Consider the following 24,393-nt stretch of genomic DNA (forward strand, 5'->3'; position numbering starts at 1 on the left):
AGAAGGATCAGGAGGGAGGTCTGACCCTCATCAACTCTGGTGCGGATGGTATCCAGCACTATGGTGAGGGCAGACTCGGTGCTATGTTCCCTCCTGAACCCATGCTGGGAAAGATCCAAACAACCCGAGCTCTCCACAAATGCAGCCAGATGTTTATTTAGATAGGCTTCGAGCATCTTTGCGGGAGCCGGGAGCAGTGAAATGGGGCGAAAGTTCTTTAACACCCCGGGGTCCAGAGAAGGCTTTTTAAGCAAGGGTTTTACAACAGCATTTTTCCACTGTTGGGGAAAAATGCCTTCCTTCATCGCTCTGTTCATGATGTCAACCAGAGGAGGAAGGAGAAATTCTCTGCACTGCTTGAGGATCTTTAGCGGGCAGACATCCAGCGGAGAACCAGATTTGGTTTTATCAAGCAGGATTTCAAGATCCTGACAGGAAAGGGGAGGGAAGGAAATCAATTCCTGATGTTGAGAGGATTCCGCAACACTGGGCTCAGGGAGAGCAGGCAGCAGGGGGACGGCGGTCAGGGATTTTTGGACCTCCAAAGCAGCATAGATGTCAGCGATTTTTGACTGAAAAAAGGCAGCTATCTTGTTGCACAGGTCCTGAGAGGCAACCACAGGATCCGGTGTCTGAAGGGTCGTAAGGGAATCGACAATCCTGAAGAGTTCTCTAGGAGATGACAATGAGGAGGTGAGTGCCGTAAAGTATTCCTGCTTGGTCTTAATAACTTCTAGTTTGTAGTTTTTAAGCAGGACCCTATGGGCTTCTCTGTCCTTAGAGGCCCAGCTAGAGTGCCATAAGCGCTCCTGCCTTCTTACTTCCTGTCTCCGAAGCCGGAGCTGTTCGGAGAACCAGGGAGCGGAGGGTCTTTTCCTCGCAGAATAGCAAGACCTTGCGGGAGCAAGCTCCTCCATGGCCTCAGCAATGGTATTTTCAAATAAAGAGACCGCAGTGGAGGTATCTGCCTCCCGAGGAATGGACAAACTGGTTGTCCATGGAAGGAAGGAGTCTTCCCTGATCTTTTTGAGGTTCCTTCGCACTTCCGTGGTGCTCGAGGCCCTTCTAATATAGCCCCGTGCGGGATACAACATGTTGAAGGGAACGGCCAGATGGTCCGACCAGGAGAGATGGAGGGGGCTGGCAACTGTCAGCCTAGGGTCGTTGGAGAAAATACCATCGAGCGTGTGCCCCGCTCGTGGGTGGGACCGTTCACCCGCTGGGTGAGTCCGCAGGCTGACATTATTTCTACCAGGGAGATCGTGTCGTGAGCCTCCAGTAGCTCGAGATGAAAATTGAAATCACCTAGAATGGTCAGATTTTGTCGGCCAAAATAGGGTTCCAGAACCTGCATCAGTTTCAGCCCAAATCCTGCTCTTGGGCCAGGAGGGCGGTATACCAAGATTCCATTAAATGCTGGGTTAGCAGAATCAGAGAGGGAAAAGTATAAGACCTGGAATGTGTCCTTAGGGTCAGAAAGGGGTATAGTGTGGCAGTGAAATTTGTCCTGATATAAAATGGCCAGACCACCGCCAACACGGCCTGATCTGTCCAATCGAGTAAGGCAGTAGCCCTCAGGGACCGCTTCAACCAGATCAGGACCGGAGGAGTCTTTAGCCCAGGTCTCCGTAATAAAGACCCAAGAAGGTGTTTTATCTAAGACCAGTTCCTTGAATACAATGTTATTTTTAATAAGCGAGCGAGCGTTGAGAAGAAGACAGGACTCGCTGGGGTTTTTAGGTGTTGATAAGGAGCAGGGTTCCGGAGGAGCAGAGGCAAGAGTGAGCAGAGGCTCATCCGCCTCAGTCGAAAAGCACACACAGCTGGGACATGTCAAATAATCCTCAGGTCTGTAGCGATGAGAGCAAGGGGCAGGGGCGGGCTTCAGCCGCAGCATCTCCAGGTTTCTATGTTTGTATACTGTAATGCTGTACAATTTACAATCAAAACATTTGTCTCATTGCACTCAAGGAAAATAATGTTAAGAAGTTACAGTAAAGTAGTGGGTCCTAGGCCCACATGCAAACAAATTAATGACACGGATGGTATAAACAAAGGGAAATTTAATTAGATAACTAAACAATATTCCTGTGCATAATAATGTAAGCATCCTTATCCTGAGGATACAAAATAAAGAAGGGCTCTACATTTATAATTAAAATCTCCTTACCATATTGCGCTGAAACTGCCTTAAATGTGAGGGTATATTTAAAAAAAAACACAAAAAAACATAACTACATCCCAACATTATTGCTGAAGACTCAAATTCAGGGAAGCTCCTCGTCCTTTCAAACTTCCGGAATTGACTTGTAAGTTATTATGAGTTGCGTCTGTATCTAGATGAACGATAAAAGTACCGAGTACAAAGAACATCTAATTTCAGATAAGGTCATTGCGCGATATACAGTTGAACAAGAGGATAATTATAAAAAAATAAATTAGTTATTAAATTAACATCTTTACTAAAATGCAGCGGCCCAAATACATCAGTAAATGTCACAGTAGTGAAACACAAAAATACCCACAGCATAATATCAGAAACACAGACATGCTTTTACATTTTACTTTTAGGTATTTCACCCTAGAACAGCTACTGTTTCAACAGTGCTGTTACTGGTGAGATTTGAAGGTTGAGCATAGCTCCAAAAATCATTTAAATCAAAAAATAGACCAAACCAATGATCAGTCAATGAAACATAATAGCAAAGGACAGAAGTTTACCTTCCTATAATAATTGGGCTCTCTAAAAAAAGCCATTCTAATAAACTCGATCCTCATGATTTTAAAATCAAGTTTGCTGCTTAAAATAAAAACGTGATTTCCGCCTTTTAAAAATGTGCATAAGGTATACTGTCAAAAAAGGGAAAATTATGACATGTAAATCATATAAGCATAACAAACATCACAACAGTTCATATTTATGGAGCCAGAGGAACATATTGGACCCATGAATAAATGCTAAATAATGAAAAGGTTGTCCTCACTCTTCATAGTTACTGCATGTGATATCAATTTTTCTACAACATGAACCCGCGAAATACAATTGAATCGGAAATATTTAACCTGAATAAGACCAACTCTCACATAAGATACCAGAACAAAATTCAAATAGTAAAAGCCTGGCCTGGGTAGTAGCTGCATATGCGGAATTCACAGCAGTAAATTTATTACAATTTACGTTGACCTCCAAAATTGGCTTAAAAACTGACAGTGAATGTCTGAGTATATAAACTATGGATCTAATAAAGATCAAGACAAGAGTCCTTGTATTCCCAAGTGTTAGGAACTTGACAAGGCTAGGTTCTCAAACAAGCTCTTGTATTGGGCACTATACAACCTTCTCACTTTGGTCAAAAACTGAAAATGCTGAAATCTGATTGACAAGCATTTTGAGCAGTACCCATTCTCAACGGAATGTAACAATGATTCTGGAACCAGAGCATGAGCTTGAGAGTTCCCCGAAAGCTTCCTACATTAATACACATCCACTTCAGTCGAAAGCAAGGTAACGGACTGCTCACATTCTCTAACACATTTCCTCTGTGTTTTCAATCCCTGGCTCATTTAAAGCCTCGAGTCCATTACACATTCAACCAACCACTTGCATGAATCTAGGAACAAGGAAACCAAGCTAACATTAACTCCTGCAGGCAACATACTCCAATCATAATTATCTCTAACAGAACAAATCAAACCTGTATGATTTATCTCTATAAATTAAAAGGTCTTTAACTTAAACATTTTCATTTATTTTCAAATATTTCCTTCTGTGATGAAGCAAAAAGCAGCGAAATTGAAATCTGACTTTAATCTGGAATGAAAGCCAATAGCTTAATTACATCCCTATCTAAATTAAATGTAATCTTTACGAATACCTGTCTGAAACGTGCTTCAAATCCAAGATTGATATATCCATGACAGGTTCTGCCTTCATCGCAGACACCAGGCACTCTGGAGCAGGATCCATATCATGTGAAGTAATCTCAATCACAACAAACCTACTTTTCCTACAGACAGAATCATGCATCAAAGTGTAATGGTACCAGTGTCTCTTCACAAGGGCAGCAGAAGTGTGCCTCATCTAAATAAATTAAATTATGTTTTTTGTGAGCGGGCTCAAAGAACTTAAAAACATATTTGAAAAGAAAAACCATCACTAATGGCGGCCATGTTGGTAGCTGAACAGTATTTGATGTGATTTTCCAAAGAAATGCAAATATTTCTTTTTACATTCATTTTGGGAAAGATTTGCTGCTTAAATATACAGACTCCGTATAGCTGGAATCCCCTGGTAATAAAGCAATTGAACCAATAATTGCAATTGATCTCTGCTATGCAAGTATTTTCCCTTACATGATCCGATAATGCAGCAGTGTCTGCTGTAACAGAATATTCCTATTAACTTGATATTTGATGTCCAGTCGAACATCCCATTAGCCTTCTGAATGGATTCCTTCCTGAAGCAAATTTTCGTTTAGTATCCCTTCAACTGTCAATCCATGGAGTACATGATCGGTTTAGGTATTAGAAACTAAAGTCTGTCATCCACACCACTTCTCCTGGCCCCATTTTACAAACACTGTTGGATACTGTCTGGGGTTAATATGGAATCCCGGTGCTCTTCATATTGCCGGATCATGTTCTGGAGGTCATCATCAGCATTAATCACCTGTCGAAAGAAGAGATTCAATATCAGAACAAGTTAACCAATGCTGGAAGGAAAATCACTAAAACATAATTGAGTGTTTCATCAGTGGAAATGTTGGCATGAAGACAGCAAAAGGTGAATACATTTTAACTGACCTTTGCTCCCTCTTTTTAAAAAAAATATTTATTTGTTGTTTCGAATTTACATGAATTCATCGACAAAAGAAGGCAAAAGTACAAGATACAAAAACATGACAAAATGTAAAAATGAAGACAAAAGTATTAAAAAACAATGCAGAATCATAGGCAAAACAGGTAACAAGTGTTTCACTGTGATTCTAGCGTATTTCTGCCAAAAGCTTAATATGCCAAAAGTTATCATATAGTATGCGCTAACCAATGCAAACTATGAGAAAAGCTATACATTGATTAAAAGGCCAGAAGATAATAGACTACCTAGCTAAAACTAAAGGAGATATAGTCCTCCTACAGGAAACCAAACTATCCATGAAAGATACCAAACTAGTCAGAGGCAATTGGATTGCACAGATGGCTTGCTCACCAGCAGACAAAAAGAAGCGAGGGGTCTTGCTTGACCTTAATAGCCAAAAGATCAAACATAACAATAGACTCACATTCCCACGACAATGAGGGCAGACTTCTAGTAACACATCTGAGGAGGGGGGAGGAGCGGATCCACGTAGCGAGCATATAGGGCCCCAATGCAGACGACCCATCCTTCTGGGCGGAGGTGTCACCCATGCTAGACAGTTTCCCCCACAACAAACTCATGGTTGTGGCGGGGTATTTTAACACTGAGAAAGTTATTAAGGAGGGTATACACCTGTTACAACGCAACTTTTACAACTACCTACTATTACAACGCAACTTTTACAACGCATACCATTACAACGCATTGCGCTGGGGGGCGCTCTAGGATAGGGAATAAGTATAATTTACTATCCAACACCTTCCCTAGTGTCCACGGGGACTGGAGTTAGAATAGTAAATTATACTTACCACTATCCAGCACCTCAAAGCGCTATGCGTTGTAATGGTATGCGTTGTAATGGTCATGTTGTAATAGTAGGTAGTTGTAATGGTATGCGTTGTAACATGGTACATCCTTAAGGAGAAACCCTTTGGTGAAAAGGGAGGGGTTAAGTACTATGAAACAAATGTAAAGGTTCCCTTTTCATATGTTTTTTAATCAAGAGACTACAGTCTCTGGGGGATCCCACATTAAGAGAGATGGTGGAACACTGGGTTGTAGTAATGGTTGTATAAGGATTGACAAATTTACAATTTCAACAAGGTAAATAAATTTCAAACATTTGAATCATAAATCAGGTGGAGCCAATGAGAGTGTGAAGACAAAAAGGATTTATCAAATATTTCTTCGAGATTTATTATATATTTGTATACATATCATTGATTAAAAACTCACATTTATTCATAAAAAACATTTCATGATTTAAAAACAATGGACAGTTACACAAAGAAAAATATGTCAACGCGGCGTTTCGGTGATATAGATGGTCACCTTCTTCAGGACAATTTTTCAATTAAAACCACTCTAAATGAGCTGCTGGAAAGTCGTTTTAATCAATGGGCGATTTCAAGCACTAACACTTTTTACATAATTTCTTATTTTTATGATGGTTATTCTTGGTACAAGAAGTTTTTTTCTTTTTTCTTCTTCTATTACAAGCCCTCTAGGTGATTCTTCAATGCTCACTTAATGCTTCAGGTTCTGATCCTAGGAAGGACCGCCGTTTGGGTTTTTTCTACATGTAGTAGAATTTTCGTTCTGACATCTCTATGTGGTCAATGTAAACTCTTGCTTGCTTTCTGGTTGGTCGAGGTGTACTTTGCTTGTAGCGGTGCTTTGCTTTCGTTTTTGGCTTCCAATTCTCCCCTTCGAAAATGAAGACTTCACGGACCGTCCTTCAGGGCTGTAATGGCGGGGCATTTTAACATCCCACTGGATCACATAACGGACAGACAATCCTCCTGTCTATACCACCCCACTAACTCGCACGCAACACTCCAAAACATCTGCACCAAGTTCAATCTTAAAGACGCATCATGTCTACAACACCCGGATAGTAGGGACTACACATTCTATTCTAACCCACACAATTCCTACACCAGGATAGACTACATACTTATCTTGGGAACACACACACACACATCTAATCAAACACTCCGAAATAGCGCCAAGGTTAGTATCAGACCACTCCTGTATCAGTCTAAAACTGAGCGGGTGCCATAACGAAGCCGCCCCCAAGAGGTGGCGATTTAACTACTAAGTTTTATCAGATCCCGAGAACAAAAAAAGATTGAGTAGGCCATAACTGACTACCTAAGCCATAACGATTCCCGGGTGACTAGCGTCAACACACTCTGGGATACCCTAAAAGCAACTGTCAGAGGCACAATAGTTGGAATTAAGTAAAAAATAAACAAGAATACACACCTGAGATTAAATCAACTCGAGCAGGAGATCATGCGCTTAGAATCAGCCCATGCAAACGCTATACAAGACAACAAGCTCCTAGCAAGATTAACACAAAACAAATATGAATGTAACAAAATCCTGAGCGAGAGAGCAGGGTTGTGGTTTAGCAAGTGCAAAGCCCTTAATCTATGCAAAGCTAACAAAGCAGGGAAACTTAAACGCGACCACTTTGCAGTTTCATCTATCACAGACTCAAACAACAAAACCCACACCAGACACAAAGACATCCTCAAGACATTCGAGGAGTTCTATTCAGAGCTCTACAAAAACGACCAGTACCTCAACCAAGAGGACTGTACAAAATACCTGGACAGAATTGAGCTTCCGAAGCTAAGCACCGAAGTCACAATCAGGTTAGGTCAAGAAATTAGCTCCACTCAAATTGAAATGGCAGTCAAATCACAGAAAACAAATAAAGCCCCGGGGCCACACAGGTATACAGCTGATTTCTACAAGACGTTCATAAACCAGCTCAAACCAACCATGAAAAAGGTCTATAACCAGGCTGCAGCTAAGGGGGAAGTTCCTAAATCCATGTCAGAAGCTAATATAATAGTCATCACAAAGGAGGGTAAGGATCACCTATCACCAAAAAACTACAGACCTCATCAATGTGGACTGTAAAATCCATACCAAGATATTGGCAGTTAGACAAAACATGGTTCTCCCAAAAATAATAAGTAACTCCCAGGTCGGATTCCTGCACAACCGATTGTCTCACGACAACACCTGACTTCTCTGCCACATATTGGAACAAGTGTCCACTAAAACAGAACCGGCAGTAGCTATAGCATTAGATGCTGAGAAGGCCATTGATAAAGTCTCCTGGGCCTTCCTAGAGCGCTGCATGCAATCTTTCACCTTGGGGGATGGCTTCATACGGATGACTATGGCCCTATATCATGCTCCTTCAGCCCATATCATAGTTAATGGCACACTCTCTGACCCTTTTACACTGCAACAAGGAACCAGACCAGACACTGTCGCCGGTGCTATACTTACTGGCCCTTGAACCCCTCATCCAGGTCATAAAGCTAAAAACTAGCATAAAAGGGGTCGATAACAATGGCGTCGAAATAAAATTAGCCGCCTATGCAGACGGTATACTGATTGTAACGGAACAGCCGAAGTCCTCAATCGAAGCACTGATGACCACGATAGCAGAATACTCCAGGCTATCAGGGTATAAGCTAAACAAGGACAAATCTGAACGTAAACCACTAAACATTCATTGCACGAAAGACATCCTAGGGGACTCGGGGTTGGCCTGGCAGACGGGGCATATTAAATACCTAGCGATACAAAAGGGGATGATAGACGGAGCATTTGAGCAAATCAAACACTCACCCCCAGTCAACTGATCTGGGTTTAATCCATCTCCATTCTTTAGCTCACTCAGCCACCCCAGTTCAGACATGGCCATATGCAAATCAGTCTGACCCTGTGCCTCATGGGAACAGTTCAGTCCGAACTGCCAAGCCATGTCTTCCCGGGACCGGAAACAATCATCCTGGGACCGGTTTCGGATTCATAATCCTCATCAGCCAGGCTATCTTGAATCCAGTGGCCAAGTGAGCAAGGGACTCACTTCTGAGCATACCCTGCCAACTTAGGGCGAACAAAGCGATACAAAAGGGGATGATGGACAGAGCATTTGAGCAAATCAAACACTCACCCCAGTCAACTGATCTGGGTTTAATCCATCTCCATTCTTTAGCTCACTCAGCCACTCCAGTTCAGACATGGCCATATGCAAATCAGTCTGAAGCTGTGCCTCATGGGAACAGTCCAGCCCGAACTGCCAAGCCATGTCTTCCCTGGACCGGAAACAAGCATCCTGCGACCGGTTTCGGATTCATAATCCTCATCAGCCAGGCTATCTTGAATCCAGTGGCCAAGTGAGCAAGGGACTCACGTCTGAGCATACCCTGCCAACTTAGGGCGAACAAAGCGATACAAAAGGGGATGATGGACGGAGCATTTGAGCAAATCAAACACTCACCCCCAGACAACTGATCTGGGTTTAATCCATCTCCATTCTTTAGCTCACTCAGCCACCCCAGTTCAGACATGGCCATATGCAAATCAGTCTGACCCTGCGCCTCATGGGAACAGTCCAGCCCGAACTGCCAAGCCATGTCTTCCCTGAACTGGAAACAAGCATCCTGGGACCGGTTTCAGGTTCATAATCCTCATCAGCCAGGCTATCTTGAATCCAGTGGCCAAGTGAGCAAGGGACTCACGTCTGAGCATACCCTGTCAACTTAGGGCGAACAATGCGATACAAAAGGGGGTGATGGACGGAGCGTTTGAGCAAATCAAACACTCACCCCCAGTCAACTGATCTGGGTTTAATCCATCACCGTTCTTTAGCTTACTCAGCCACCCCAGTTCAGACATATGCAAATCAGATTGACCCATGGCTTGCATTTGATCAATTGCTTGTCCATAATGGAAACACACACATTGCTCCTATCAAAGGGCTCTGAGAGAAGGAAAGAATGCAGTTGTTAAGTGAACAGTGCTGCTGGAATTCACTGTACAAACAGATGCGTCAATGAGATCAGGCATGAACTCAGCAATATCAAAGTAGTCTATTTTACCTTTGATCATGGCCTAGAACTTAGTTGTGCTCTCATAGCGTCTGTTATTTTAAAAGTATAACAACTTCACAGCTTGCGTTGACAGCTATTGCTAGAAAGGGAGGCCTGCAAGAGACAAGGAGAAGCATTCTGAAAGGCTTTTGTCCAACTTGAAACTAGGATTATTAAATCTCTTACAAGAGGCAAAACGACTTGTGGAATCGGCTGACTATTTAGAGACGAGCGTAAAAAAAAAAACGTGAGTTTGACACGAGTGGTGTGCATGCGCGTCACCGCAAGTGCTATTTTGCCGGCGATCAGCTTGCTACAACGCGCATGCGCACTCTTGTGCGCTTTCTAGCAAGCTGATCGCCGGCAAAGTAGCATTTCTCAAAGCTACTAAATGTTTCGGCCGAGATCAGTGCATGCGCTGGATCAGGCCGAGACCTAAAAATGGTCCTAACCAACTGGAAAGACACAAGCAAGACCAGCTACAAAAGCTGGATCAACTGGGTCACGCATCTCAGAGAAGCGGACAATATTGCGATACAGTACTCAACCTGGAAATCGTCCTCCAGAGGGATGTGGGAAGCTCTGGGCACTTACCTAGACTCTTATGAACCCCCATAAACAGCTAGGATGCCCTAACAACGTATCGGTCCTCGACCCAAAGTGTTGCTCCCTACTATAGCCCGGTTGGGCCTGCATGCGGACCCAAACATCCTGAAAGTGTGTCAGATGTAATTTATAGCTGATGCCAGATGTAATGTACAGCAACTGTTTCTCTCTCTGTGCCTGTCCTATACCTCTTTTGTTTTCATCACTAATTTTTCTGTCCTTTCCTTCTTGCCTTTCTTTCACTCTCAAAATACAGACAGAAGGGGCTAGCTATATAAACACCAATGTATAAACAACTATTACTCATTCTTTGCGAACCCTGAAGAAAAAGAAAAAAAGAAGCTCTAGCAATTTAAGACAATAAATGATCCTGCTTAAGCATTCCCTAGGTCTAAACAATAAGTTGCATCTAGTCCATGGCTCGAACTTTATATGGTCATGCATATACTTTTATAAACCAAGCAGCGTGCAGGAAGCTAGACACAGGGAGCACCATTGTTGGATTGGAGTTAGTTTTAAAGATTTGTGAAGCCTCCTGATATTGTCTGGCCCCATTTTCAAGCAGAGAGGTTTAGTCCATTTAGCTCACAGGATTTTATACGCAGTACAGAAGAAAAGAAGGTGCTCAGCGTTTTCACAGCGACCAGTGCACACAGGACAGAGGTCTTTGCTAGCCAAAGAATTAGCCCAAGTGTTCTTGTAAGAGACTTAAGGAAGGGTGTCCATTCTTAACTGAAAATAAAACTTTCTTGTAAGCGGAGCTTGAAAAAAAAAAATCAAGAAATTCCTTAAAATAATAATCCATTTGAATATTCAGAAAGGAATTAGTGGAAGACCCAGGGGAAGATATACTACTGCTTGTCTTCTGCACAGTTGGCCAGAAGGGCTTTTTCAGTAGCAAAACTGCGCTTGAGGAGATTGTGCTAGGGTCAGACCAGAACTTGTCCAGACCTAACATAGTTAGTGAACTCTGTATATATTTTAGCCAAGGAATATGCAACGCCTGGGGCCTGCTGGCTATGTCATTTAAGGCTGCTCTAGAGTGGGCCAGCTCTTCGTTAGACCAAAGCTTGAGCCAATACAAGATGGGTTTCAGTCTGGGACTGTTGCTTATCGTACATAGATTTAGATCCAAGCGTAAGGATGAAACAGTGGAGCTCGGCAGTAACTTTAACAAAGATCTTCTAAAAGAATTCTCAGGGGTAAGTAGATCTTCAACTTGGCTGTGGCCCCATATTTCAGCACCATGCAGCACTGCACTCACAGCCTGTGCTCTGTAAAACCTGCAAGTCAAACCGCTCATTCTTTTTTGGTTTACTGGCCTTCCCACACCAATTTTTAATGAAAGGCCCTCTGATTTCAGAGGGTCTTTCATTAATCACTTGGAAGACTACTTTTGTCTAGTGCCTAACTGGGGGAATATCGATTTCCGGGATGCACCAGTCCGCATCCTCCTCCCTGCCGATGTCATCAATAAGTAGGGAAGGTTTAAAACAGACTTTGAAATCACCTCCCATTACGATAGGGGACCATTTGTGTGCAGAACTGACCCTCGGATCTTCGTCCTAATCCAGCGAAATCCCTGCATCTAAGGAAGCCGAGGAGGAAAGCGATTACCACCTCGCCGGACCCGCTTCGCGGGTCCCGCAGCGCTTTGCCTGGCAGAGGCGGCTGGTCGTGTGGGAGTGTTCCTGAAGAGGCGGGGGCAGGTGAGAGCGTCGGCGGGGCTGCGAGCACACAGGCAGGGACTCCAGTGTCCAGGAGCCCCTGCGCGCCCAATCCACCACACCTGGGCTGCTCTCCCCGCTGGCCACGCCCCCACCAAACGGATAGAAAATCTGCCTCTCTCTCCAGTTATTTGGGACCATTTGTGTGCAGAACTGACCCTCGGATCTTCGTCCTAATCCAGCGAAATCCCTGCATCTAAGGAAGCGGCGGAGGAAAGCGATTACCACCTCGCCGGACCCGCTTCGCGGGTCCCGCAGCGCTTTGCCTGGCAGAGGCGGCTGGTCGTGTGGGAGTGTTCCTGAAGAGGCGGGGGCAGGTGAGAGCGTCGGCGGGGCTGCGAGCACACAGGCAGGGACTCCAGTGTCCAGGAGCCCCTGCACGCCCAATCCACCACACCTGGACTGCTCTCCCCGCTGGCCACACCCCCCTGTCCATCAGCCTATTAGCCAGCAGCATTTGTGTTTAAAGGCGACCATTGCCACCGCTTCGCGGGAGCGCGCCGGGAGAAGCCCGGGACAAGGGCGGGACCGTCTGTGGCCGTCCGGGGCCAAAGGAGGCCGGGCTGGGCCAGGTCTCTATCTTTTATCCAGTAACTGTGTGTTATACTATCCTCTGTTACATAGCCTTTGTGCATGCTGTCAGAGGGTCTAGTCTCTTGTGGTTATCTTTTATCTTATTGTGAATATGACTAGTTCCCTTCCATTAAGTGCGGGTGCCTCATTTCAGGGGCCCCTTGATAAATACTTGGACAAGGTCACTAAGGAGATTGATACAGAACTTCTTCTAGCAGAAAAGCGGGCTGATCGTCGCCGTTCTATTGAACTCCTGAAACAAACATTGTTGACCACTCAGCCTGCACCTAACAATTCCCAAGATATGGCAGTACAAGGGAAAACGATTATTGATTTGGATTTAACAAGTACTGACCAAATACCGAGTATTTTTCGTGTACCTAATAGTTCTCCTGTTTGCTCCCCTATGAATAGCGAGGGTCGACATAATAGTCCTAATCTTGTCCAGAGTAGCTCTATTGATTTTACTGATCATGTTGAGCAGATTGCTGCCCCAGAGTTACATTCAACCCTTACTAATCATTCATGTTTAAGTGTAGCTCAGGGAAGGAACTCGCAGACCCATTCTAATATTGTTTCTGAATCTAAATCCTCTAGAAATGTACGAGCTGTCTGCCTCCACCCAGGAAGAAAAGGAAAAAGGGTGGGGTTAAAAGAAAAGGTATAGATCAACAAACTTGCCCCTTGTTAGACCTGGCACCTTGGCGTGAGTCTCCCTTCCACTTTTTGCTGATGTGCCTCCGATGTTTTGCTGGTTTTCCGATACTCAGGGCACTGCGCCATGGCTGATCCGTGCCGCAGTGCAAGTGCTCCCTACTGTAAATTGTACATACGATTGGTATCCATGATTGGTGCATTGGATTTACTGTTAGTCCCTAGTAAAGTGCACGAGAGAGTGCCGGGGCTTGTAGATGCCAATACTGCTGGTGGGCCTGCAGCGCTGGTTGCGCCACCCACCGAAGCAGCCGTAAAGATGTGTCTGGGAACTGTGACCGCAGAACCCGCGTGCGGTCTCGTACTGTCACGCTCGCTGGGCAAGTGTCCCCACTTGCCAGCATCGACCCTTCCCTTGACTACATATTAGTCACCCCTAAGGTAGGCCTGCGGGCAGGGTGCGTTGTAGGTGCAAGGTAGGACAAGCCCTGAGATGCATGGCATGTCCTAGTAGTGACTTACAACGAAGACCGTATCTCACTATCGAAGGCTACCGGCTCCATTAGGCCAGACTGAGCTGCGAGGATTATTACACCCTATAATCCCCGCAGGCTCAAGGAGCATGGTAGCGAGTCATGTTTAGTATGCCTGAACTCAGGATAAGATATTTCTTGTAGTCAAGTTTATTTTAGTATCCTGGGTTTGCAAATGCTACTTTTAGAAAGTTAGCCTTTGCTTGCGTAACCATTTCAGCCGCCTCTGCTGGTATGTGTATCTGACTGTCTGGGATGTGTGAGTGACAGGGCTGGAGGGATGACAGGTGGCGAATGCGCAGATTACACCTTAGTGGGAGGTAGGAGTGCCTCTTGACTCTAACTGTCACTGTGCTCGGCCCCCACAATGCTGGCTCCACCCTCCTGGGGAGCGGCGGATGACTCTGCCGGCACCTGGCCCAGGAAGGGCGAAGCCCCCATCAACAAGGTACTCTGGCCACCCCTGTCCGGACAATGCTGGCTCCACCTCCTGTGGGGCGTCTGATGTGCCTGCCCCTCACACTGAAAGCAGAAGCCGGAGTACACCCGCGGGGGTACTCCAGAACTGAGAGTGGCTATGCAAAGGCCCCCCTGGCCTGCGAGAACAAAAGAATTGGCCTATAAAAGAAGGAGCCCTGCTCCTTGAAAATTAGATCCGGTTTGGGCCACAGAAAGACTCTGCCCTACGAGAAGGACCGTGAGAGACAAGGAAGGGTGCTGACTCTTGCCTGTGTCTGGTGCCTTGCTGCTGAAGGAGAGGAAGACAAAAAGACTACGAAAAGACTTTTGTGCTACTTGTGCCAAACTCTGCAAAAGAGATCTCCAAGGGCTTGCAACTGAACTTGCCCCCTGACCAGCGTCCCAGGACCAGTGGACGCTACCCCCTTGGAAGAAAGCGACTGCGGGTGCTGACCATCGCCGCAGCACTGACGGAGGAATCTCCTCTAAGGCTTCAACGACCTCCCGACCACCGTGACCGGGGCCCAAAGCAACAGCGGAAGCAAAGTAAGGACCAGCCGCCGCTGGCCCGAACACCGTGACCGCAACTGCACCGGGAGCCCGAGAGCAAAGCAAAGGAGGACCCGTCCGGTCCGAGCTCTCGAGGTGACTGCGCAAAGAGCAGCCACTCACCTGCAAAGACGGACAATTGCCCTACGAGAATCCGCAAGGTCGGTAAGCCTGCCCGACAGCCCAGCTGTGAGCCCACAGCTGCACCGACATTTGGCTGGGTACGTCCTGCACTTGGGGACCGTACTGCCACTTGTCACCACCGCACAGCCGCCGCCTCCAGGGTCGGAGCAGACGACGAGGAAAGGACCCTGCCGCCACAGAACACCGCTGCCCCGGACGACCAGTGACCTGCTCGGCCGAAGAGCCGCAACGATCAGCGACCCCGGGAAGGCAACACGACGTGGGACAGATCCCTTGGAAGCCGCCGGCTCCACAAGAACTTTGAGTAACACCGGCCTACGGGCCTCAAGAGAACTGCAATAAGAACTGTGGTAACCCGAATTAAGTAACGTGCAACCGTCTTCATAAAGTTATTGACTGTATTCCCAATCCTGCTTAAAATCTATATAAAGATATATATTTTTTACAAGAATACGGTCTGGTCTCGTTGTGTGGTGGGTTGGTTGTAAAGGTGTACTGTTGCAAGTGTTTAACCCTATGTGCCCCAAAGATTAGCCTACGACTGCTTAAGCCACACTACCTAGAGGGTAAGCAGAGGTTGTCTGGAAGGTAACCCTCAGCCCTGACGAGGAAGAGAGAGTCCCTGCTTGTCGCTAGTGTTGCACTGCGCCAACTAGAGCCTCCCCCTTCCTACATTGGTGGCAGTGGTGGGATTTCGAATTTACACTTGCGATAGTTATACCTGAGCTTCTGACCACTACACAAGGATTACGGTCCAGTTACTAGCCACAGACTTTGATTTGTGAACTTTGCTGAAAGAAGATTCCGAGCGCAGAAACCATGCCGGGCACAAAGAGCTTGGATGGAGCGGAGTCCACAACCTCCGAGGTGTTGGAGATAGAGTGGGATGCCGCAAAGATGGACAAGTACTCAAAGATGGAGCTGAAGTTTTTCTGTAGGAAACTAAAGGTTCCGCACGCTAGTTGCAAAAACAAGCCGGAGCTCTACAAGGCCCTGAAAGCCTGGGTGGAGTCCAGAAAGACCCCAGAAGAGCAAGACGTCCTCGCCGAGCAGAATACGACGGAGGAGCAGAATGCGCTTGGGGATCTGATCGATCTAGAAAGGCAAGACAGCGAGCACAGCTTGGGTAAAGGCCTGTCGCCAGAGGAGCTGGCGGACAGGAAGGAAACCCGGAATCACGAGAGAAAGTTGGCAGAAATGAAAATCCAGCTGGAGCTGGAAACCAAAAGAATGGCGCTGGAAGAGCGAAAGCACCAGATGGATTACGAAATCAAGATGAGGGAGATAAGTCTCAAGGAGAGAGACTTGGATCGGCCTCCCTCTGGTGGCAGCACATCGCCAGTGCAGGTAGAGTCAAGAGTGCACATCCCGAAGGACGTAGTTAAGGAGTTCTTTAAGGGGGATGACATAGGACAGTGGTTTAGGGCATACGAGGTAGCCATGTCCTCCCACCGGGTCCCTGACAAGGATTGGGGAGCGGGGTTGTGGGGAAGGTTCCTTAGCGAAGGGAGAGATACCTTGCTAGATTTGCCCGTTGAGAATCAGAGATCCTATGCCCACATGAAAGAAGCTTTATTAAACAGGTACGGGCTTACCCCTGAAATGTATAGACAGAAGTTTAGGGGATGTACTAAGCGGCCTGGGAATACGTATGTGGAGTATGTGACTTACTTTTGCAGAGCACTGGATGGTTGGGTGAAAGGTAACAAAGTTAATGATTTTCAAGGTCTCTTTGATTTAATTGCATGGGAGCACTTGTCTGATCACTGTTTTCCTGAGTTACGCCAACACCTGATCGATAGCAAGCTGTCCAACCCGAGGAAGCTTGCTGAGGAGGCGGACCGCTGGCTCAGCACCAGGGTCCACAAGGGTCCCGTGGGAGATTCCGCCAAGAGTGGGCAGGGTCCCCAGCAGAAGAGTGGGGGGGACAAGGGGGGAAAACAGAAAGGGTTCCAAAAAGGCCCCCAAAGTAGTTCCCAGGGGAATCCGCAGCAGGGTTCTCAGCCTCCCCCACCCCCGAAGCAGAATGGGGCCCCGACAGGTAAACCTGTTCCGAAGGGGCCCTTCAATTGTTTCAAATGTGGCGAGCCTGGGCACATATCCAGTGACCCCAAGTGTCGCCTATTTGGAAAACCTGCACCCACTGGTGCTCCGCCCCGACAGGTGACTAGCGTTCACCTGGGAGAAGAGATAATGGTCCCGGGGGTGGAGATCCCGTTCACATGACCCTGGTCTCGTTAGGAGACAGCGAGATGATCCCTACGAACTACCTGCCCTCTAACACTAAGAAATATGGGCAGGTGGTGATCATCAATGGTAAGGAAGCTGAGGCTCTTAGAGACACAGGAGCCAGCGTGACTGCGGTGAGGCAGCACCTGGTGTCTCAAGAGCAGGTTGTACCCCATGCCTACTGTAGGGTTATCAACGCTGATAATTCTGAGAGTCAGTGTCCGATGGCTCAAGTTCCCTTCGAGTGGGGGGGGGTCTCTGGTACTCTGCAGGTCTGTGTGAGAAAAACCATGCCTGTTGACTGTTTGCTAGGGAACGACTTGGAGCACTCCCCTTGGGAAAAGGTGGAGAAAGCGACTCACCTGCGGATGGTGGGTCTGCCTGACTGGGCGTGCGTGACCACCCGGTCGATGGCAGCCAGTAAGGGTGACCGAGAGGTCCTGGGGCCTGATGGAGAGGCCCAGGAACCGGCCTTAGGGAGAAGGCGCAGGGGGCGCGGGAAACCGGCCCCTGAAGTTCCTACGGTCCAGGAGGAGGCAGACCTTGAGGGGGATGCCCTGGAGCCTACAGGGGAACAGATCGCCGAACTGGGGGACCTGCCTGAGCTGACCCATTGGCAGCAAGAAGGAGGACCCTCCAGGGAGGAATTCTGCAGGGAGCAGAAAGAATGCCCTTCTCTCATGGGTAGGCGGCAGCAGGCTGCAGACCAGGCCAATGGTGTTCAGGCCAAAACACATTACGTATACTGGGAGAACGACCTCCTGTATTCGGAGCCTAAGGCTGCTGAACCTGGGTCAGCCCGTGTGCTGGTGGTACCCCAGAAGTGCAGAGCCTTCCTACTGGGTCTGGCTCATGATGTGCCTTTAGCAGGACATTTGGGGATGGACAAGACCTATGACAGGCTTGTCACCCACTTTTACTGGCCCCAAATGCACAAGAGTTCCGATGCGTATTGCAGAACCTGTCCAACTTGCCAGGCAAGTGGGAAGACGGGAGGGAAGAACAAGGCTCCCCTCCAACCCTTCCCTGTGGTCGGTACGCCATTCCAGCGAGTGGGTATTGACATCGTTGGGCCTCTGGACCCCAAGACAGCCATGGGCAACAGGTTCATCCTGGTCTTGGTGGACCATGCCACCCGGTACCCTGAAGCCATCCCTCGGAGGACAGTGACGGCTCCCGTGGTGGGGCGTGCGCTGATGGGAATTTTCTCACGAGTAGGATTCCCTCTAGAGGTGGTGAGCGACAGGGGGACCAATTTCATATCGAAATATATGAAGTCCCTTTGGCAGGAGTGTGGCGTAACATACAAGTTCACCACACCCTACCATCCCCAAGGTAACGGGTTGGTTGAAAGATTCAACCGAACCCTCAAAGGCATGATCATGGGCCTGGAAGGTCCGATGAGGCGTAAGTGGGACGTCCTCTTGCCATGCCTGCTTTTTGCATATTGCGAGGTACCACAGAAGTCCCTAGGGTTCAGCCCCTTTGAACTGCTGTACGGCCACCCCGTGAGAGGACCACTGAGTTTGGTAAAGGAAGGCTGGGAGCAATCTCCCAGGAAACCTCCCCAGAATGTATATAGCTACATGCTGGCCTTCAGAAACCAAACCAGACGCTTCAGACAACTTGCCGAGGCAAATCTGGAAGCGAGCCAGGAGGAGATGAAGCGGTGGTACGATCAGAATGCCACTCTGGTCGAGCTTCAGCCTGGACAGGAGGTGTATGTCCTGGCCCCAGTGGAGCCCTGTGCCCTTCAAGATAAGTGGACAGGACCATTTGAGGTTGTGGAGCGCAAGAGCCCCGTGACATACTTGGTGGACATGAAGACGCCCAGGAACCCTTTGCGGGTCCTACATGTCAACCGCCTCAAGCCCCACTTGCGAAGGTCCGAAGTGGGCATGTTGTTGGCAACCGATGACGGAATGGAGGAGGAGTCGGAGCCTCTTCCTGACCTCTTGGTGGCCTGTGAGAAGGATGGGTCAGTGGACGGAGTTAACCTCTCACCCTCCCTGACCGCCGAACAACAGGAGGACTGCCGCCAGTTGCTGGGGCAGTTTCCAGACCTGTTTTCCCTGGTTCCGAGTGTCACAGATTGGTGCGTCCATGATGTGGACACTGGAGACAGCTTACCGGTGAAGCATAAGGCTTACCGGGTAACTGACAGGGTACGGGCCTGCATCAAGGAGGAGGTCTCCAAGATGCTTGCCCTCGGGGTGGTTGAGTCTTCCAGCAGTCCTTGGTCCAGCCCCGTGGTCTTGGTTCCGAAGGCTGCTGCGCCGGGAGCCACACCCGAACTCCGGTTCTGTGTGGACTACAGAGGACTCAATTCAGTCACGAAGACTGACGCGCACCCCATCCCCAGAGCTGACGAGCTCATTGATCGGCTAGGGGCTGCCCGGTTCCTCAGCACGTTTGATTTGACGTCTGGGTACTGGCAGATCGCCTTGACCGATGGGGCAAAGGAGAGGACGGCATTCTCTACGCCAGATGGGCATTTCCAGTTCCGGGTTATGCCATTTGGAATGAAGAATGCCCCTGCCACCTTTCAGAGATTGGTCAACCAGGTGTTGGCTGGGCTGGACGAGTTCAGTGCCGCCTACCTGGATGACATCGCGGTGTTCAGCGGCACTTGGCCCGAACACCTGCGACACCTCTGGGAAGTGTTGATGGCCCTGCGCAGAGCAGGCCTCACAATCAAGGCAAGCAAGTGCCAGATTGGGCAGGGTTCAGTGGTGTACTTGGGACACCAAGTTGGGAGTGGCAAGGTAGCCCCCTTGCAACCCAAAATCGAAACCATCCTGGCTTGGGAACCCCCCAAGACCCAGACTGCAGTGAGAGCCTTCCTGGGGCTCACTGGGTATTACAGGAGGTTTGTCAAGGGCTATGGCACGATCGTGACCCCCTTGACAGAGCTGACTTCGAAAAAGCAGCCCAGGAATGTGATTTGGACTGACACCTGTCAGAAGGCTTTCGACACCCTGAAGACTGCCATGTGCACGGCGCCCGTGCTCCTGGCCCCCGATTTCTCCAAAGAGTTCATTGTGCAAACAGACGCTTCAGAGCATGGTGTAGGGGCTGTTCTTTCACAGATGACTGAGGAGGGCTTTGACCAACCCGTAGCCTTCATAAGTCGGAGGTTACTTCCACGGGAAAGTAGGTGGAGTGCAATAGAGCGTGAAGCATTTGCTGTGGTCTGGGCGCTGAAGAAGCTAAGACCCTACTTGTTTGGGTCTCACTTCCGAGTTCAGACGGACCGCAGGCCCCTCAGATGGTTAATGCAAATGAGGGGTGAGAACCCGAAACTGTTGAGGTGGTCCATTTCTCTACAGAGTATGGACTTTACGGTGGAACACCGCCCTGGCACCGATCACGCCAACGCTGACGGTCTGTCCAGATTTTTCCGCCTTAGTGATGTGGAACCCCCTGGGGAAGGGTAGTTCCCCCCACATTTCAGCTGGAGGGGACACATGTTAGACCTGGCACCTTGGCGTGAGTCTCCCTTCCACTTTTTGCTGATGTGCCTCCGATGTTTTGCTGGTTTTCCGATACTCAGGGCACTGCGCCATGGCTGATCCGTGCCGCAGTGCAAGTGCTCCCTACTGTAAATTGTACATACGATTGGTATCCATGATTGGTGCATTGGATTTACTGTTAGTCCCTAGTAAAGTGCACGAGAGAGTGCCGGGGCTTGTAGATGCCAATACTGCTGGTGGGCCTGCAGCGCTGGTTGCGCCACCCACCGAAGCAGCCGTAAAGATGTGTCTGGGAACTGCGACCGCAGAACCCGCGTGCGGTCTCGTACTGTCAAGCTCGCTGGGCAAGTGTCCCCACTTGCCAGCATCGACCCTTCCCTTGACTACATATTAGTCACCCCTAAGGTAGGCCTGCGGGCAGGGTGCGTTGTAGGTGCAAGGTAGGACAAGCCCTGAGATGCATGGCATGTCCTAGTAGTGACTTACAACGAAGACCGTATCTCACTATCGAAGGCTACCGGCTCCATTAGGCCAGACTGAGCTGTGAGGATTATTACACCCTATAATCCCCGCAGGCTCAAGGAGCATGGTAGCGAGTCATGTTTAGTATGCCTGAACTCAGGATGATAAGATATTTCTTGTAGTCAAGTTTATTTTAGTATCCTGGGTTTGCAAATGCTACTTTTAGAAAGTTAGCCTTTGCTTGCGTAACCATTTCAGCCGCCTCTGCTGGTATGTGTATCTGACTGTCTGGGATGTGTGAGTGACAGGGCTGGAGGGATGACAGGTGGCGAATGCGCAGATTACACCTTAGTGGGAGGTAGGAGTGCCTCTTGACTCTAACTGTCACTGTGCTCGGCCCCCACAATGCTGGCTCCACCCTCCTGGGGAGCGGCGGATGACTCTGCCGGCACCTGGCCCAGGAAGGGCGAAGCCCCCATCAACAAGGTACTCTGGCCACCCCTGTCCGGACAATGCTGGCTCCACCTCCTGTGGGGCGTCTGATGTGCCTGCCCCTCACACTGAAAGCAGAAGCCGGAGTACACCCGCGGGGGTACTCCAGAACTGAGAGTGGCTATGCAAAGGCCCCCCTGGCCTGCGAGAACAAAAGAATTGGCCTATAAAAGAAGGAGCCCTGCTCCTTGAAAATTAGATCCGGTTTGGGCCACAGAAAGACTCTGCCCTACGAGAAGGACCGTGAGAGACAAGGAAGGGTGCTGACTCTTGCCTGTGTCTGGTGCCTTGCTGCTGAAGGAGAGGAAGACAAAAAGACTACGAAAAGACTTTTGTGCTACTTGTGCCAAACTCTGCAAAAGAGATCTCCAAGGGCTTGCAACTGAACTTGCCCCCTGACCAGCGTCCCAGGACCAGTGGACGCTACCCCCTTGGAAGAAAGCGACTGCGGGTGCTGACCATCGCCGCAGCACTGACGGAGGAATCTCCTCTAAGGCTTCAACGACCTCCCGACCACCGTGACCGGGGCCCAAAGCAACAGCGGAAGCAAAGTAAGGACCAGCCGCCGCTGGCCCGAACACCGTGACCGCAACTGCACCGGGAGCCCGAGAGCAAAGCAAAGGAGGACCCGTCCGGTCCGAGCTCTCGAGGGGACTGCGCAACGAGCAGCCACTCACCTGCAAAGACGGACAATTGCCCTACGAGAATCCGCAAGGTCGGTAAGCCTGCCCCGACAGCCCAGCTGTGAGCCCACAGCTGCACCGACATTTGGCTGGGTACGTCCTGCACTTGGGGACCGTACTGCCACTTGTCACCACCGCACAGCCGCCGCCTCCAGGGTCGGAGCAGACGACGAGGAAAGGACCCTGCCGCCACAGAACACCGCTGCCCCGGACGACCAGTGACCTGCTCGGCCGAAGAGCCGCAACGATCAGCGACCCCGGGAAGGCAACGCGACGTGGGACAGATCCCTTGGAAGCCGCCGGCTCCACAAGAACTTTGAGTAACACCGGCCTACGGGCCTCAAGAGAACTGCAATAAGAACTGTGGTAACCCGAATTAAGTAACGTGCAACCGTCTTCATAAAGTTATTGACTGTATTCCCAATCCTGCTTAAAATCTATATAAAGATATATATTTTTTACAAGAATACGGTCTGGTCTCGTTGTGTGGTGGGTTGGTTGTAAAGGTGTACTGTTGCAAGTGTTTAACCCTATGTGCCCCAAAGATTAGCCTACGACTGCTTAAGCCACACTACCTAGAGGGTAAGCAGAGGTTGTCTGGAAGGTAACCCTCAGCCCTGACGAGGAAGAGAGAGTCCCTGCTTGTCGCTAGTGTTGCACTGCGCCAACTAGAGCCTCCCCCTTCCTACACCCCTCCTCCCAAATCACGCAGTTAACCGATTTTTCGGTACTTCTTGTAATTGAGGTTCCCGCTGGGTCTCCCCATCTACCAACGCCCTCGGTGGATACCTCAACTGGGTTCAACAAGGAGTGTTATGATATCTTTGAGAAACTCCTGAAATCTTACATGTTACCCATCTTGGAACGTGTAAGGCTATTAGGTGAAAAGATGGATCAACTTTTACTCACTGGGGTTCCACCTTTACCCACGAGCTTGGTAGGCCAGCCTGCCCCCCAACCAAAGCCTAGTGTTACTGCTGCTCCCTCGAATATTCAATCTGGAGCTACCAGTAACAATACAATACATAGTAAACCTAAAACACAGCAAGGGCCAACCGCTCCAAAAAGTGCTTCCAATACTGTTAAAGATAAGCCGAGCGTACCAAGTACCAAGCCACCGGCTGTGGGAAGTAAGACAACCCACAACACAGGAGTAGCCAAGTCGGTCAATCCCACTTCTAGACCCAATCTAAATCGCAGGAATATGGTAGATCTTCCACCCGAGTCTGCTAATTATGTTATTATTATGACAGGTGTGCCTCCTCTCCTAAATGGTAATAGGGAAAGTAATGTTAATCTAAAGAATAAGGTCATCTTTTGGTTGAAGACCAACAGACCACTTCCGGTCCATCTTAATGGTGATATTATCTCTGTTCGTAGATGTAAGTGGGTGGGTCCCCGCCCAAAAGATTGAGGGAGATATCGTGATTATTAACTTCAGGGATCACAGGGTAGTTTCCCACCTCACCGACTGGTTTGTGGGAAACTATGATGGTGGTATTTCCACGAGGAATCTAAGTTATTTCTACCCCGAGTCCCTGGTTAAACCACAAGGTCAATTACAAGGTCAATCACGCCCGATAAGTAACCCATATCCCCTCAAATGGACCAACTTCAACCACAGATTTAATGGGCCCCAGATCAACCCAGAAGCCATGTATCAAGCCTATTCACAATCAGCATACAACAGTTCTACTTACACACCGTCCTGGGCTAACCATAATGCATACCCCCAGTTCTCGGGTTATCCCGCACCACATGTTCTTCCTAATCCTCGGCAACAGTATAGCCACCCCTCAAATTTCAACAACACTTGCAAATTCATCCAGCAGAACGAGTTTTGGAACATCCCGCTGAGGAATTTGTATGAGCCTTTATCAGACTTGAATCATATTGTTGCGTGTTTATCTAGGTTCCTGATCGATACTGTGACCTTATGCCCCTATTCGGCTATAAATCCATTTATTCCCTATATTGGCATAACCGTTCAAGTGCGATTTTCTGAAAAGTCATCTCTGGCCTCGAACAGAGCCACATTCCAGCATAG

At 48.5% G+C, this 24,393-nt stretch overlaps 1 protein-coding gene across 1 annotated transcript in view; it reads right to left on the minus strand.

The window, feature by feature from the left end:
* Positions 1-1,901: 1,901 nt before the first annotated feature.
* Positions 1,902-24,393, minus strand: part of TK2 (thymidine kinase 2) — a 286,208-nt gene continuing 263,716 nt past the window's right edge. The window contains exon 10 of the mRNA XM_086947721.1: positions 1,902-4,669. Coding sequence (XP_086803847.1) covers positions 4,571-4,669 — 99 coding nt within the window. The 3' untranslated portion in view covers positions 1,902-4,570. The remainder of the gene's footprint in view (positions 4,670-24,393) is intronic.

This window comes from Lissotriton vulgaris, chromosome 12 (assembly GCF_964263255.1).
Source record: "Lissotriton vulgaris chromosome 12, aLisVul1.2, whole genome shotgun sequence".
In the NCBI taxonomy this organism is placed as follows: Eukaryota; Metazoa; Chordata; class Amphibia; order Caudata; family Salamandridae; genus Lissotriton; species Lissotriton vulgaris.